Here is an 18,324-nt window from a genome sequence, read left to right as displayed (position 1 = left end):
AATTGACAGGATGGCTTTGATGATAGATTTCAGAAGTATCAAGATATGCAATAGACGACGCAAATTGTCTGCTGAGAGGCGCTTTTTTACAAATCCACTTTGATCTGGATGAATCAATTTTGGCAAAAACAGCTCCAACCTACTAGCAAGTGTCTTTGAAAATAATTTAATATCTGCATTCAACAACGATAGGGGGCGATAGTTAACGCAATTAGTTGGGTCCTTATCTTTTTTGGAAGAAGTATTAACAAAGCCGTGTTCACATCTCTTCCAAAACATCCTTTTGAATAGCTGTGTTAAACATCTCCAGTAATGGTGGTCCTAAAATGCCCCAAAATTTTAGATAGACCTCAGGATATATGCCATCAATTCCAGGGGACCTACCTTTATTCATTTTTACTAAGGACTGTTTAAGTTCATCAAGCAATAACGGGGCCCCTAATATTGAAGCTTCTTCTTTTGATAATGAAATTAGCTTTAATTTCTGAAGATAATTGTCCTTGTCTAATGCTGATGAGATGTTATCTGAAGTGTACAACTTTTTATAGAAGCTTGCAAATCTTTGATTAATCAAATCAGGATCAGATATCATAGAGCCACTCTCTGATTCAATGATTGCTATATTTGTGAACTGATCATTTGTTTTTATTTTATTGGCTAATAGCCGACTGGGACGATTACCATAAAAAAAATGATTCATTCTATTTTTATTTAAAACAAACTCAGCTCTCTGCATTAGTATTAAGTTAAGTTCTACCTTTGTTTTGTTTGTTTAGTTTAGTGTGTTTATTTCGGTCTTGTAAGAAAAAAAACAAATACAATAGACAAATATAAAAGTATAAATACAAAACAAAACAAAATAAATCAAAAACAAAAACAAATCAAAACAAAAACACAACAAGCAATACAATACACTTTGACCGAAAAGGTGTAGGCTGAAGCATCAGCTTATTTTGCCTACCCTTCTTAAATTAACATTTTGCGTTTGCTCATTTTAAAAAATCTTTTGGGAAGAAAAAAGAGAAAAAAAAGAAGAAAAAAAACCCTGCATATTCTACATACAGCAATTTATGAGCACAGTGGTATTTATAATTCAGTTTTATATTTATTAATAATATTATTTTTAAATAACTTTTTGAATCTGTTAAGTGTGTTGCACAGTTTGATTTCTAATTCTAGATTATTCCATTGATTGACTCCTTTAATAGATATACATCTTTGTTTCACATTTGTTCGTACCTTTGCTTTTGTATACACATAAGTCCCTCTTAGTTCATATCGACTGGTTCGAGTCTGAAACATCCTCTGGACACCATCTGGAAGCGTATTATTATTTACTTTATACATAATTTGAGCAGTTTTATAGTCCACAAGATCATTGAATTTTAAGGTCTGTAGGTTTATGAAAAATGTGTTTGTTGAGTCTCGATAATCAGCCCTGTTAATTATTCTTATTGCTCTCTTTTGTAATATGAAAATTGGTTTTGTAATTGTTTTGTATGCATGCCCCCAGACCTCTATGCAATAAGTAATGTATGGCTCAACAAATGTTCGGTACAATAAATGTAATGAGTATTTGTTGAGGGTGTATTTTGTTTTATTTAATATTGCAATAGATTTTGATATTTTGCTCTTTATATGATTTATATGTGGTTTCCAGCTTATTTTGTCATCCATAATAACTCCTAAAAAGTTATTTATATTAACTCTTTGTATTTCAATATTATTTATCCTAATTTGTGTTTGATCTAAATTTTTACGGTCTCCAAATACTATATATTTAGTTTTATTTAAGTTAAGTGAGAGTTTATTAATGTCAAACCATCTTTTTATCGTTGCAAGTTCTCTCTCCACTGTGTCCAGAAGGTGCCTCAGATCTTTACCAGAGCAAAGTAAATTCGTGTCATCAGCAAACAAAACAAAATGTAATAGCTTGGACTCATTGCAGATATCATTAATGTACATAATAAATGATTTTGGACCCAGCACAGAACCTTGTGGGACCCCACATGTTATCCTCAGCAAGTCAGATTTTTCATCATTTAATTGCACATATTGTTTTCTATTATCTAAATATTTTTTTAACCATGTATATGCTATGCCCCTTATCCCATATCTTTCCAGCTTCGTCATTAATAAATTATGATCAATGGTGTCAAATGCTTTTTGTAAGTCCATGAAAACACCTACTGTGTATTCCCTTTTGTCTATTGCTGACGATATTTTTTCTGTAAGTTCCATAACAGCCATTGTGGTGGACCGGTTTGATCTGAACCCATATTGATGTTCACTTAATAAGTTTTGTGTTTCTATGAAATGATCGAGTCTATGGGTAAATAATTTTTCAAAAATTTTTGAAAACTGTGGAAGTAGAGAAATTGGACTGTAGTTTGAAAACTGATGTTTATTTCCATTTTTGTATATTGGAATGACTTTTGCTATTTTCATTTGGTTGGGGAATATACCGGTTTGGAATGACTGGTTGCAGATATGGGTCAGAGGTCTAGCTATACTATCTATAATATCTTTTACTAATGCCATATCAACATCAATACAGTCAGTGGATTTTTTATTCTTAAATTTTTTTACCACATCAATTAGTTCCCTCTCAGTTATCTTCTTAAGAAAGATGGTATTTGGGTTTATGTTAATAGTGCTTTCGTCTACATCATTTTTTACTACTGGGTTCACAATTTCCTTGGCTAAATTATAACCAACATTCACAAAATAGTTGTTAAAGTCATTTACAATCTCCCTTGTTTTGGTTGTGATTGATTGATTTTTTTTAATAAAATAATTTGGATAATTTGATTTTCCTATACCTTTATTAGTTATACTGTTAAGCACTTTCCATATACCCTGTGTATTATTTTTGTGCTCTTCTAGTTGTTTGTGGTAATAATCCTTTTTATTGAATCTCATTATACTTGTTAATTTATTTTTATATTTTTTATATTTATTTTCAGCTTCCTTTGTTCTCAATTTTAAAAACTGTTTATAAAGTAAGTTTTTCTTTTTACAAGCATTTTCTAGTCCCCTCCTAATCCAGGGCTTGTCATCATATTTCTTCTTTTTTTTTGTTCTTATGGGACAGTGTTTATCATATAAGGTGGCAAAAACAGACAGAAATTCTTCATATGCTTTGTTTGGATCTTTATTTAAATAAATGTCTGTCCATCTTTGCTCCCTTAAGTCCCCTTTAAGAGCTTCAATGGCTTCAGGTGTTCTATACCGAATCTTCTTGTGAGAATCAGGATTCGTCTGGGTTTGAATCTCATATGAATACTGCACTGTTGTAAAAACAGGAAGATGGTCACTTATATCATTTAGAAGCAGTCCACTTATTATTCTTTGCTCAATTGTATTGGTGAAGATGTTATCTATTAACGTTGCACTGTCAGTTGTTATTCTAGTTGGTTGTAAGATGGTAGGGAATAAGTTTACACAGTACAATGTGTCAATAAAATTCTTTGTCTTACTGTGATCATGTGAGTTTAACAGATCTATGTTAAAATCTCCACAAACAAAAATCGTTTTCTTATCATTCATCTTATCATACATATCAATAATTTTACCTTTAAATGACTCAATACTTATTACAAAACTACAAAACTTATTATTATATTCTTGGTTTTATCCATGTCTATTTCTACTGTGACACACTCCATAATATTTTCTATTTGTACTGACATACTCTCTATTTTTTTACAGTTTAAATCACAATTTACAAATAGTGCCACTCCTCCTCATTTCTTATTCACTCTGTTGGTGGTAAATAGCTCATAGCCCTCCAGGTTAACATCAACTTCCTTCTCATTGTCCAACCAAGTTTCTGATATTGCAATCACATTAAAGGTGGGGAATTTTTTTACATAGTCCTTAATTTTAGAGAAATTTCTATTCAAACTTCTGCTGTTGAAATGTATTACTGAAAATCTTTTGTCCATTATTTTCTTTCTTATAAATTGTTCATCTGTATAGTACTCACAGTTGCAGTTGATGTTGTTATAGTGGTGTTTTAGTTAAAGACTTGGCTGTTTGCTCAGAAAAATGTATTTGCTGTGATCGTTCTAAGTTAATCATAGAGGCCTCTAATTCCCCAATTCTCTTAAGCTGAGCTTTTTTGAGTCTAGACGAATATGAACTGGAAAAATTCCTTATGAAGCCTTTTATTGAGTCCCAAAAATATCTAGCATCATCCACAGAGTGACGATTCATCTCCAAAAATTCAGCAAGTTCCAGTTCAAACTTTTCACAGAAATCTTGATTTTGCAATAAAGTTAGATCAAAACGCCACCTAGTGGCTCTTTTAGGCAAGTTTGAGATCATTAATTGACATACATATGCATTGTGGTCCGTTAGGGTCATATGCTTTATTTCTATATTTTGAACCAAAGAAATAAGGGGAGTAGACATAAAAATAAAGTCTATCCTTGTAAAGGTTTTATGCCTATTTGAAAAGAAAGTATACTCCTTTGCAGTGGGATGGTGTAGGCGCCAGACATCCATAAGATTAAAGTCAGAGAGCAAATGCTGTAATGCTTTGGTTGCTTGTACATTAGAATCAGATTTACTTGATTTATCCATTTTGTAATCTAATATGGCATTCCTGTCAGAGCCGATCACCAACTCAAAGTCAGAAAGTTCAGCCAATATACTATTCAATTGAGTAAAAAAAACATTATCATATGAATTAGTGGCATATATGTTGATAAATGCCAGTTTTCTTTCATTGTAAATACACTTAACAAAAGCAACTCTACCATCTTCATCACCACCCTTGTCAATGATGTTAATTCGTAGTGCTTTACGAATGAGTATTATGACCCCTTTTGTTTTATTTATAGCAGAAGAGGAAGCACATACTTTATACAAGTGATTTTCCATTCTGTTAACATCATCTCTTAGCAAATGTGTCTCCTGAAACATAGCTAAATCAATTTTGTTTCTTGCTAATAGATCTAAAAAGGCTACTCTCTTATTAGGGGAATTAAGGCCCTTTAAGTTGCAACAAAAAATATTCAAACTACCCATGTGGTTTTCAATACCGAAACATTCAGGGGAAGGGAGTATATAAATGGAGTGTGACTTACAACAATATTCTGATAAACCAAATATTTATACCAGCACCATTCTTCACAAAAATATAGAGAAGATCCTGTACATCCCCCCACCCCAACCCTCTGAGTCACCCACCAATAGGACACAAGTACAATCAAAATACAGTTGTAACAGAAAGAAAATATATTGTCCTATTGCACAGACTCCTCTCACTCCGCCCCATCTGTGCGGATGTGTAACACACTTTAACAAGGAGAGAAAAAAAAAAGAAAAACGCAGATCCTCGCCGCTTCTTTAAGTGACTCCCTAGTTCAATAATGTAGTTAAACCTAATTTCTACTCTTATTACCAAAATTACTACCTTGATGTTAGGAACGAAAAAGAAAAAGAAAGACGCGAAGAGATATCTCTCATGTCCAACAACTGTCGTGAATCAGAGAGTTAGTGCCCCCTCCTCATGATAACTGTTGAAGGAAAGCTTCAGACAGTCGGGATATTAAGAGATGGTTTCACCTGTTGTTCGAAGAAGTCCATCGCATCCATTGCTCTAGTGAAGGCGTACGTTTTCTCCCTGAAAGTCACCAGAAGTTTAGCAGGATAAGCGATGCCATGCCTCAGGTTGGCTGTGCGTAGTAGCGCCCTGATGTCGTTAAACTGAGCCTGTTGTTTGCGCTGCTCTGTGGTCATATCAGGGTAGATATCAATTCTTCTTCCTCTGTAGTTTAGTTTACCCCCCATGGCTCCGACCAGGCGCTGGATGGTGCGTCTCACTTCGAAGCTGTGTAGCCGGGTGATCATACAGCGGCTCTCATTTTGAACAACTGGTCCGGTGCGATGCGCTATGCTCACAAGTGGTTGCGGGCCCAGTTTTTCTCCCCCGAACAGTTCATACAAAAGCTTGGTAACAAAGGCAGTATCCTTGATGCCGACCCAGGATTTCATGCGGTCTAATAAAATGGTGTGATCGACAGTGTCAAACGCTGGAAACATTAAAACTTAAAGTAAATCTGAAACTCATGTCAGCTCTTGCAAACTGTTATTCGTCACACTGTTTCAAGAACTCTCTCGTTGTTCGTTCATAGGATGGTAAAAAAAAAAAAATTGCATAATTCACCTTTAATTATAAATACCCATTTCTTGATAAAATATAACTTCTTGTTAAGAATTGAGGAGCGTGCCTTAAGTTAGCCGCCCACCTTCTAAGTAAGCTTAACAATATGAAGTGCAACAGGCTTCTGTAAATAGATGATAGAGATGTCAGCTGTCTCTGCTCAGCCAGGCAGACTCTTCACTCAACATGTCACAACACACAAAGCTTTGAGTTTGATGTTGACTCCATCCTTTCTGACACCAAAGTGCTCCAAACGCAGACCACAAATGAAATCAAGTGTGAAAGCAAAGCGAGGATATCATTGGACAGCGGCGTGTCATCAAATATGATGGTGACATTTATCCTGGGACCTTGTCGAGGTCAATGAGACTCATGCAAACGTCACATGCACAGAGTGGAGAGATCACTTCCTCTGGCCGATCCATGAGGATATTTTGTGGTATCTCCTTGATGGTGTCCTCAGAATTATCCCACAACCAACCTCAGTGACGGCACGTCATGTAGGAACAGACAAAGAAATCTGGGCAGAAATAGTTAATGACTGAGTGGACATACGCAGGATGTGAGGGAGTTAGTATGGTGAGGTTGTCGATGGCTGTTTGACTGGTTAGTGTGCTTGTCTCTGGTCTGGGCAAGTTGGGTTTTATTCCCAGCTGAAACATTTTGAAGCTGTTGTACTTTCCAGACATCTGCAGTTATTATTCAAGTTCAGGAAATTTACATTTAGAAATGGTTTTAAAAGTTTCAGAGTCAGGCAGAAAATGTTGTTTTTGTCTTTTTAACTCTGTTACCATCTATGTCAGTGGTTCTCAATAATTTTTTGTCATGCCCCCCCTGGAGGACAGAATTGTCTCTCCCCCCCCCCCCCCCCCCCCCCCACAGTCCGGAGCTGGATGGAGCAGACACACAGCAGACACGCAGCGCAGCGGACCTGCTGGAAAATTTACATAGGTTTCACTTTCACTTTAGTCTATCAGCTCCACTGGCGAGACGGAGACGTAATGCAGAGCGGACGCGTATCCAGTGGAAATAGACCTTTGCGTCCTGGCCTGCCTCTCACGCCCCCCCTGACACGTTACCACGCCCCACCATTGAAGAACCACTGATCTATGTCAACTCTGTTTGTTCAGGATTTTTGCTTTTAAATTGATCATTAGATGTTTTTATTGAAAAAAAAAAAAATGATCAGAAGCTGTGTAACTATAACTAACATTCCTACCACATGAAATTTCAAAGCATTTAATACATATATTTGACCAAGTTTGTCTCTGACATCGTTTTTCAAATTAGATATTTTAAATCTTACATGTTTAAGATCAGCAAATACTGAACATGTTAACTTTAAAGTGTGTTCTATAAGATTACAAACGTTTCATGAACAAAATCAATCCTGCTTTGTTTTCTTCTATACTTGAAATGTATCCTCAGTTCTTGAATGGCCTCACAGTTCATGTTTCACCTCTCAGACCTGAAGATGAGTGTTTGTGTGGAGGAAGAGTTGGACCGAGCAGAACCTCCAGGATCCATCTGTCCGTCTATGAAGAGTGACCAGTCCAATGATGAACCTCCAGTCTTCAGTACTGAACCTGGACCATCAGACACAAAGTAAGACGACTGATACGAACTCATTTATATGACTCATGTTTCAGTGATGATGATGTTTGTGTTACGGGTCTCAACACGGTCAGAACCTCAGTAACAAATGATTTTTGGTTCAGTGCCCTTCAGGTTCCTGAAAAACAGACACGAACCGACGCTTTCTCTTCCCAGTTTTCCTCTTTATTTCCAGAGCTCAAATATATGAAACAATTCCCTGTGAATGAGTGTCCTTTGTTTTTGTATATATGTCCATCATTTAATTCACTTCATGCCTTGTTTCAATAGAGTTCATGAGTACGGTTCATCTCATCTCGATCCTTGTTAGTTTCACCACACACTTAGATGGATTTTACCCTTTTGTTAGTGCAAATAATTCAGCCAAGAGTTAAACTCTGGAATCTTTATAAACTGACTGTGCAGTATAAAAGAACATACTGGTCCTTTAAAACCCAGTAACTGCAGTATGAAACTGTACTTACACAATCATGTTAATAGTGATCTGAACCTACAACACAAATGTGAACATCGTGTGTAAATTAGGTCGCAGGCAACGCGGGCGCCACCATTAACCGCTGTAAACAGTTTTACTTTCACACACTTTTTTAAACTCATTAATGAAACACTCGAGTTCATCAACAAACTCTACACACTCGCGCTACATTGAGTTTCACTTTAGGAGTTATTATTGGTGGTTTTCACTCTGTACCAACCTGAAAAATACAGGTGAAAGTTCAGAGGAATGAAGACACGAACCGATGCTCTCTTCTCAGTTTTCCTCTGGAGAGCGGCGGATTCCCTCACAGTCAGGAACCTGGTGCAACACCACCTGGGCTCATTAGTTCCACTCTTCTATTTCCTCATGAACTGAAGCTTTTCCCACAGATTGAGGAAAGATCATTTTGGTTCTCAGGCTAAACACTTGTTTCACTTTTTGGTTCTATGAATGGTGAAAAATAAAGACTTCAAATAATATTAATATCAATAAACCATGTTACAAATAATCTTACAGATTTTGAGAGTACCACATTTGCGTCGTTGATTTTGTGTTCATGTATTCAGATTTCCACTGAAAAGTCTTTTGTGTCCATAGTTGAGACTTTTCCCACCTCATGTTCCTGTGTGTGTCTGTTATAAATCTGTAATCTGATCTAAGAGGACAAATAGAAACTTTTAAACCTCCTTTTTATGGACAGCAGCAGCAGTTTGTGTATGTAGAGCTTCTTAAATCACTTTATTGATGAAGGATTCATGTGATGTGAATAAAAACATGTTGGTGTTTGCAGAGTTCAGTCCAGCAGACAGAGAGCAGAACCTCCAGGATCCATCTGTCCCTCTATGAAGAGTGACCAGTCCAATGATGAACCTCCAGTCTTCAGTACTGAACCTGGACCATCAGACACTAAGTAAGAGCACTGAGACGACTCATTCAGTGTTTGCTGGTAATGTTTTGCTGTAGAGTAACATCAGGCTCCAGGACTGAAGACACACTAACATAAAGTCTTTGAAAGTCTCCTGAACACTAACATGTCTGAACTCAGTCAGATCCTGGAGGACACTAACTAATCTCAGCAGGATGAAATAGATGGTGGAACCATGACGTATGTTTGTAGGCTAAACCTGAAGTTAGCATCGCTCTGGCTCCCTCCACAAACAGCCTGTCAGATTTTTGACTTGGATTTTGGATTATTGCAGAAAATAATCTCTGTGACAAACACGAGTTTCTGATACTGACACGTTTTGTTCTGAGAGATAATCTTCACACATCATTTTCATGACACACTAAATGCTGAATTCAAGATGAAAAGTATCGACACTTTGACTTTTCTCTGTGAGTGTCTGAGCTTCTAAACAGTGTCGACCAAATCTGGATGTTTTTAACAACAATCATCAAATTGTAGTTCTAAAGAAATGTGTTCACAGAGAGAGGAAGAGGAGTCATGTCTCTGTGAAGAAGCAGCCCACCTGCTGTGTTTGGTGTCAGGACGTCCTGAAGGATCCGGTCTCTACCAGCTGTGGACACTGGTTCTGCAGACGCTGCATCACCTCATACTGGGACCAGTCTGCTTCACCAGGAGACTCCTCCTGTCCCCAGTGTGGAGGTAAGACCCAGAACAACAGCTGGACTGTGGACAGACAGTCAGAGACAAACTGTACCAAGTCACACTGAACATCTCAACATGTTAAAGCCACATTATGGAGAAATTCTCATGTTGTGTGATTTGGCGCCCCCCACAGTTTCTGAGTGCAACACCACTGTAGTAAAAACAAATCCCAGGTGTGTAACAGTTTGTCAGACGTAATAAAGGTGCTGACTACAAACACAACTCATGACATCATCACAGTGTTACGTGTTGAAGTGAACACGTATGTGAGGCTGTGATCCTACAAGTGACAGAGACACCGTTCACCTGTTACAACACACCTGACCATCAACACGACTCTGAAGCTGCTGCTTTAACCTCAAAAAGTTACATCATGTTGCTTTAAACATCTCAGCTTCTACATGTCATTACATTTATTTAGAGACTTCGGAGGCATTCAGACCAAACACCAGGACAAATTACTAGATTGTCTAGATTACACACAAAGTCAATGAAAAGACCCAAAGAGACTCAAACTTTATATATTCTGATACTGATGGATTGTTATTGATCATGAAAATAATCCCAGATTGTCAAATTCTCTCCAATATTTTTCTCTTTTCAGTGAATGTTGGTCTGCAGGAGGTTTTAGATGAACATAAGATCAGTCTGAGGAGGAGATGTGAACGTGTGACTGAAGGAAGTGATGGAACAGGAAGTGATGGAACAGGAAATGATGGAACAGGAAGTGGAACCCTCCTCAACAGGATCTACACTGAGCTCTACATCACAGAGGGACAGAGTGAAGAGGTTAATACCCAACATGAGGTGAGGCAGCTTGAGACAGCTTCCAAGAAGAAGACCTTCAGTGAAACTCCAATCAGGTGCTGCGACATCTTTAAAGCCTCACCTGACCAACAGAGACGCATCAGAGTGGTTCTGACCAACGGCGTCGCTGGAGTTGGAAAAACCTTCTCGGTGCTGAAGTTCACTCTGGACTGGGCAGAGGGCTCCGAAAACCAAGATGTCAGTCTGCTGGTTCTGCTGTCGTTCAGGGAGCTGAACCTGATCAGAGATGAGCAGTACAGTCTTCTCAGGCTGCTCCATGTTTTCCATCCAACATTACAGAAGGTGACAGCAGAGAAGCTCGCTGTCTGTAAACTTCTCTTCATCTTTGACGGCCTGGATGAAAGCAGACTTTCACTGGATTTCAACAACCATGAGGTCGTGTCTGATGTCACACAGAAGTCATCAGTCAGCATGCTGCTCACAAACCTCATCCAGGGGAAGCTGCTTCCCTCGGCTCTCGTCTGGATCACTTCCAGACCTGCAGCGGCCAATCGGATCCCTCCTTCATGTGTGGACAGGGTAACAGAAGTACGAGGCTTCACTGACGTCCAGAAGGAGGAGTACTTCAGGAGGAGGTTCAGTGATGAAGATCTGTCCAGCAGAATCATCTCACACATCAAGACCTCCAGGAGCCTCCACATCATGTGTCTGATCCCAGTCTTCTGCTGGATCACTGCTACAGTTTTGGACCACATGTTGACTACAGACCAGAGAGGAGAGCTGCCCAAGACCCTGACTGACATGTACTCACACTTCCTGCTGGTTCAGACAAAGAGGAAGAAGCAGAAGTACCATGAGGGACGTGAGACGAGTCCACAGGAGCTGACGGAGGTTGACAGGGAAGTTCTTCTGAAGCTGGGGAGGCTGGCGTTTGAACATCTGGAGACAGGAAACATCATGTTCTACCAAGAAGACCTGGAGCGCTGTGGTCTTAATGTCACAGAGGCCTCGGTGTACTCAGGAGTTTGTACAGAGATCTTCAGAAGAGAGAGTGTGATCTTCCAGAAAACAGTCTACTGCTTTGTTCATCTGAGCGTTCAGGAGTTTCTGGCTGCAGTCTACATGTTCCACTGTCACACCAACAGGAACACAGAGGTGGTGGAGGACTTCCTGAGAGGTTGGAGGTGTAACAGTGACTCATCCCTGGATGACTTCTTGAGGAGCGCCATGATTAATTCCCTGGACAGTAAAAATGGCCACCTGGACCTGTTTGTTCGCTTCCTTCATGGCCTCTCTCTGAAGTCCAACCAGAGACTCTTAGCAGGCCTGCTGGGTCAGACAGACAACAGTCCAGAAATCATCCAGAGAGCCATCAACAACCTGAAGGAGATGAACAGAGATAAGATCTCTCCTGACAGAAGCATCAACATCTTCCACTGTCTGACGGAGATGAACGACCACTCAGTCCATCAGGAGATCCAAGAGTTCCTGAAGTCAGAGAACAGATCAGAGAAGGAACTCTCTGAGATCCACTGCTCAGCTCTGGCCTACATGCTGCAGATGTCAGAAGAGGTTCTGGATGAGTTGGACCTGGAGAAGTACAACACATCTCTACAGGGACGACAGAGACTGATTCCAGCTGTGAGGAACTGTAGAAAGGCTGTGTAAGTCCAGATGTGTTAAACATTATGAAGTGAGGTAAAGCTGAAGCCTTCAGTATTAAAGATCAACACTTTACACACATGAATAATATAAAACCTCAACACTATACACGTTTACCAAAACAAGTATTAAACCTGCTGATTGAATGAATGATCATCACCAAGCTCAGAGTAGAAATGACATGAAGTCGTCTTGTTTCCAATCCAATCCAATCCAATACATCTGACACGTTTACATCTCACTTATTTCAACACTTTTGTCCTAAACTGTCATTTCTGCTTCATTATTTCCCTCAAGGACACTTCAACATGTATTTCTGTTTATTTATATGGCACTTTAAAAGCACTCACATCTGTTTGTTGGACACAAATAAAACCGCACAACAATGAAAGAGTCACAAGAAAAGTATTACAGGGACAATTACAAATATAAAGACAGCAGGATGAAGAAAACGGACAAACACAAATATGTCAAACCAAAATCAAGCAAAGATGAAATCATCAGAATCAGCCGTTAAAAGCCGTTTTATACAGGTGTGTTTTGAGGGGGATTTAAAATGGGCCACTGATTGAGCCCAGCTGATCTCATCAGGCAGGTCAAAGTCTGGAGGCTCATGTGGAGCCGAGGAGCTCAAGTTTCAAACTACAAACCTTGTGATCGCTGACTGAGCAGCTCAGGCCGAACAGCTGACCAGCTGAGCTTCAGCTGCTCATGTTCATGTACTTTGTGATGCAAAATGTATAGAGTCTGTTTTCATAGTAAAGAGTCAGATTTTAACTGATTTAAATGTTTTATTATCTGTATTCACAGACTGACTGAATGTCGACTCTCAGAAACTCACTGTGAAGTCGTCGCCTCAGCTCTGAAGTCCAACCCCTCACATCTGACACATCTGGACCTGAGTGACAACAAACTGAATGATTCAGGAGTGAAGCTGCTGTGTTCTGGACTGGAGAGTCCAAACTGTCGACTGAAGACTCTGAAGTCTGTTCATGTGTTTGTTTTCCTTTCATTAAATGTAAATCTAGAACAGAAGTTTTAAATTTCCTTCAGTTCACACACACACACACACACACACACACACACACAAGGAAGGTGAATCGATGGTGGAGAATTTTTCTGTTTGCTGGTTGAAGTCTGTCGTGTGATTAAAATGACGTCCCAGGCTGCTTAGAGTCCGTACATCCAACAACAATTCCCACAATTCCTTGGGAACAATCCCATAATTCCCCTGCAGTTTCCTTCAGGTCATTTCCTCAGCCAGTAGGAATGAGATGGATCGGTGCTGGAACTGTGAAATAATTCTTTGGAGTAACTGTGGTCAGTTGTGCACCAGAGGCAGGTTCAGAGTTCACCTGGCTCTTATGCTCACTGTGCCCACAGCGTACAGAAGCAGGATGTTGGATTCACTTCTGTTTGCAAATCCACTCAACTGCTTTTCTTTAAGAGCTGTTGGCTGGGATATTTGTAGAAAGAAGCTCAGTGGTACGACGTGTTGTCTGAACACATCTGGAGCTCAAAGTGTTCACAGCTGTTCCAAACAGCCAAAGGTGGAGTGAAGAGCTGCTGGAGACACAACAATGGTTTAAATATGGAGAAGACATGTCACATGTTCAGACAGTCTCTGCTGAAGACGTTCATAGTGTTTCACTCAGCTGTTCATATGAACAGTGACAGAAATAGTTGTGTAACAAATGAACAAAGAGCTGAGAGAGAAGTTCAAACCCCGCCTCCTTCTCACCTCCACTCAGGTGACCAATCACACAGTGAGGTGTGTGTTAATGTTGGATTGTTGGTTTTAAAGTGACAGACACTGTTGGACACAGACCGTCCTAATGTGACATCAGAAAGTTGTGGCCCCACTCACATTTAAATCTGTCAATAGAAAGTGTTGAATCTTTGAAAAAGGAGCTTTGATGATGTTAAAGTCACGCTGGACAAAAGACACATGGATGTAATTTAATTTCATCTCTGATTGAACACACTGCACGTGTTGACTGTCTGAAACTCTGAAGACAAACTTTACAACATTGAAGATATTACACTGCTGATGTCAGTTATAAATGTGACAGCATTATTTCACACATGTTGTTTTCACATGTTTAAATCACATTTTAATATGTATTTGAAACCTTTGTTCACACTTTCACAACATTATTCAAACTTTGTGAATCTTAGTGTTCATGTCATCAGGTCTGAAGGGGATCTGACCTCATAGATTTGATGCTGATTGACTCTGAGCGTCTTGTTCAGCTTCATATTTAAAACAGATCTAATATAACATTAAACATTCATAACTGGTTGATTCTCTCTGAACCTCTTAATCATTTGATTCCTTCGTGCTTCTGTGAGTAAAAACAGAAACCAGTGTTTTCTTCTCTGTCAGACGATAACAAACATGTTTGTTCAGAACCTTTATGATGACATGTGACGTTTATACTGACTGAAATATTTAAACTCAGGATGATTTTGATCTGAAACAGTAGAATCAAATCTTCAGTCAGTTTCTGTTGGCTTCTGTTTGGCTGCACAACATGAGTTTGTATAGATGGAGCCTCTGGTGGAGCTGCAGAGTTTAAGAGGTGGAGTCACTACGTCTTTATTGAAGCAGCAGCACGTTGTCATTAATATTAATGAGAGCTCTGTTTCACTTCGTCTATCTGACAGTTTTGGACCTGCAGCCTGATGGGTTCAGGTGTTTGGAGCTTCATATTCTGAACTTGTTCAGCTCTGAACAAAAGTTTAAACACTGAATGATTTCAAGCAGTAACATTGTCTTCTAAACTCACTTCATTTATTCTTCATTCAGATTGAGTTGGTGCAGATTGTCAGAGATCAGCTGTGATTCTCTGGCCTCAGCTCTGAAGTATAACCCCTCCCATCTGAGAGAGCTGAACCTGAGTGACAACAACAACCTGAAGAATTCAGCAGTGAAGCTGCTTTGTGATTTTCTGCAGAGTCCAAACTGTCGACTGGAGACTCTGAGGTGAGTTCACTGACTCTCTGTTACTGTTGGACATCTTAAATGTTTAATTAACAATTGAAGTTAATTTATGTTGAAACATAAATTTGTAAACGTCCTTTTGTTCATATTTTCGTGTTTTTTGATTTAATTTAGTGTGCAGTCACTAAAGACTTGTGTTTCTTAAAGAAACTGTAGAAAATGTAAATTAATGTCCGGAAACGGAAGATCCTGTGAACTCATGTTCAATTTAAAATCATCAAGTTCATGTCAATGTCTGATGTGTGTTGAAGAAAGAAAGTCTTAGTTTGTCATAAAACTAATAAAATCTAAGACTGTGAAAATATGTGATCATAAAGACGACACAGCCAACAGTCGTTAAGTGACGTCTGGTTTAACCCTGACTGAAACCTTGTAGAGTCGTCCTGAATATCAGCAGCTCACAGAACTGACCAACTCTCCTTTCACATAACTGCAGCTGTCACTATGACCACACCTTCTTCTGTGTGGAGGCGGCGGCCATATTGGTTTTGGTGACGTATGTTGAGTAAGACGAAGTAGTTCACTGAGCGTTTTAACACAAAACTACATGAGATTTTACTTTATTTACCACAAACAGACACTTTCTTGACTGAAATCAGGTCCCATGAGGTCCACCTGAAGGGGCGGGACTTCCCCTCCCTATAGAGAGGTGTGGTCTGTAGTCCTAACACCTGAAATCTGTTAGCATGTTAGCATGTTAGCACATCCTGTTCCCTCATCTCAACGTCTGTGAGTGTGTTGAATGTGTTTTCAGTTAAATGTGTGTAATAAGGTGTGTGGTTACCACAGGCTGAACATATTTACACGTTTTGTTCTCCAACATAAAATCCATCATTAAATGTCCCACAGTTTAATTCTGAAGCTTTTCATGTGTTAAAAACAGTTAGCGGTTGCTAACAAGTGTCTGAATGAGACTACAGAGGTTGTCGGGGACATTAAACGTCCTTACAGCGAACACGGAGACTCATCTACTCACTAGTCCGTCTTTACAGGCCCACTTTAGTTACACACTATTCTAACTGGTGGGAATTAAACAGTTGTGGATTCAAATATCAATGTATGGTAGAGAAGATGTCAGGATGTGAGAGGAGGGGAGATTCCCCTTCACCTGAGGTGTGGGGAGGTGTCAGGGATAGAACAGGTGAGGAGTTCATATGAGGATGATAACAGAAGGCAGCTAGGATGACACTTATTGTCCAGTCAAACATCAGAGAGTCACTGCCTTGGGGAAGGCATGGGTAACACCTGTCATAAAGTATGTAACCACTGTTCTGCTGTATACAAGTCAAGACAATGTGGAAGACTGCAGAGAACACTGTGGCTCTTCTCACCATGCTGCATGTATTAAAGAGAAACTGTCTCCTGTGTTTATCTGATCGGCTCTTCTGATTGGCCCTTTTAGAGACCACCCATCAAACTATTCGGAACCAATATGGTCTGATAACAATCAGAGCACCTCAATTAGGACACAGTGATGTCGAGCTGCACATTTAAACCTGAACACATCTGATTGGATTATAAACTGATTTTTATTGTAATGACTTCTCTAGTCATACAGATAATGATATAACCACTTAGTTTAGCATCAATATGCTAACGGCATGAGTGACGACCAACCACACTCAGGTGTACTTCCACACTGTTAGTTTATTCACTGAAGCATAGACATGCCATTCAATGTAGTAGGTGGCCCCTTCTGGTGTGGTGGAACATTACCAATACATCACATTTATTCTTTATTCAGATTGTGGAGCTGCAGTTTGTCAGAGCTAAGCTGTGATTCTCTGGCCTCAGCTCTGAAGTCCAACCCCTCCCATCTGAGAGAGCTGGACCTGAGAGGAAACAACCTGCAGGATTCAGAAGTGAAGCTGCTCTGTGATTTTCTGCAGAATCCAAACTGTCGACTGAAGACTCTGAGGTGAGTTCACTGACTCTCTATTACTGTTGGACATCTTAAATGTTTAATTAATAATTGAAGCTAATTTATGTTCAAACATAACTTTGTAAACGTCCTTTTGTTCATATTTTCACGTTTCTTGATGTAATTTAGTGTGCAGTCACTAAAGACTTGTGTTTCTTAAAGAAACTATAGAAAATGTAAATGAATCTTTATATTTTTTGTAAATGGTCTCATCTGTAAACAGAAGATCCTCTGAACTCATATTTAATTTAAAATCATCAAGTTCACTTAAAAAAGGTTTTTATAAGTAATGTCTGATAACACACACACACACACACACACACACACACACACACACTATAATTGTAGTTATTAATGTATGTTGATGTGAACAGGTGGGTGAATGTTGTGTTGACAGGATGATGTCACCATGGTGATGATCCACAATAGAGAGGTGAAGCCACGCCTCCTCTGCTCGACCACCTGGGACCTTATTTCAGAAAAAATGAGAGAAATAATTTTCTGCTCTGGTTTGGATTGTGTCATGAATCTCACAGATGATGTTTGTTGGTTTAAAAGAAACATTTCCTCAAGAAAGGCTCGGCGATATATCGATCTAAAATTTATATCGATATATTTTTTACATGTGATATGGAATTAGACCATATCACATACATCGATATAGTTCAAATTTGCGCTGTGATCCTTGCTCCGGGCAAGCTGCTGACCCGGAGCTCTCTGCAATGCTCCCCCCACCCCTCCTCCTTCATGCACAGAGAGGGGAGGGGCTGGAACAGACACTCCGGCACTCTTCAACAAACTGTTGTTGCCCGTGAAAAAATATCATCGCACGGCACCAGTCAGCGTAGCGAGCTTGCCTTTAATTACAGCCACCTGAGTGCACAGTAGTCACTCACAGTAACTTCAGTGAGTCCGCAGTTCGCGCAGGTGGAGTCTCATCATCACGATGATCTCACGTGAAAGTCTCTCAAACAGCAGCAGCGTCTCAAAACAGAAGAACGAAACTTAAAGTACTGCAAGCGAGCTCAGCCAGTTTTGACATGATACGTAACTGACTTATGTGGTTGGATTTAGACCGGTAAAGTTGGAAATATTT

General features: G+C 39.3%; 1 protein-coding gene across 1 annotated transcript in view; it reads left to right on the top strand.

Annotated features, from left to right (window-relative positions):
- The window catches only part of LOC115595755 (NACHT, LRR and PYD domains-containing protein 14-like), a 965,684-nt gene that overhangs the window by 814,282 nt on the left and 133,078 nt on the right, over window positions 1–18,324 (top strand). Inside the window, 6 exon segments of the mRNA XM_030440560.1 lie at window positions 9,055–9,174; window positions 9,692–9,869; window positions 9,871–9,928; window positions 10,478–12,305; window positions 13,114–13,287; window positions 17,052–17,225. Of these exon segments, the coding sequence (XP_030296420.1) occupies window positions 9,055–9,174; window positions 9,692–9,869; window positions 9,871–9,928; window positions 10,478–12,305; window positions 13,114–13,287; window positions 17,052–17,225 (2,532 nt within the window).

This window comes from Sparus aurata, chromosome 14, assembly GCF_900880675.1.
Source record: "Sparus aurata chromosome 14, fSpaAur1.1, whole genome shotgun sequence".
In the NCBI taxonomy this organism is placed as follows: Eukaryota; Metazoa; Chordata; class Actinopteri; order Spariformes; family Sparidae; genus Sparus; species Sparus aurata.
The sequence above is the reverse complement of the archived record's forward strand: the minus strand, read 5'-3'. Positions and strand labels throughout refer to the sequence as shown.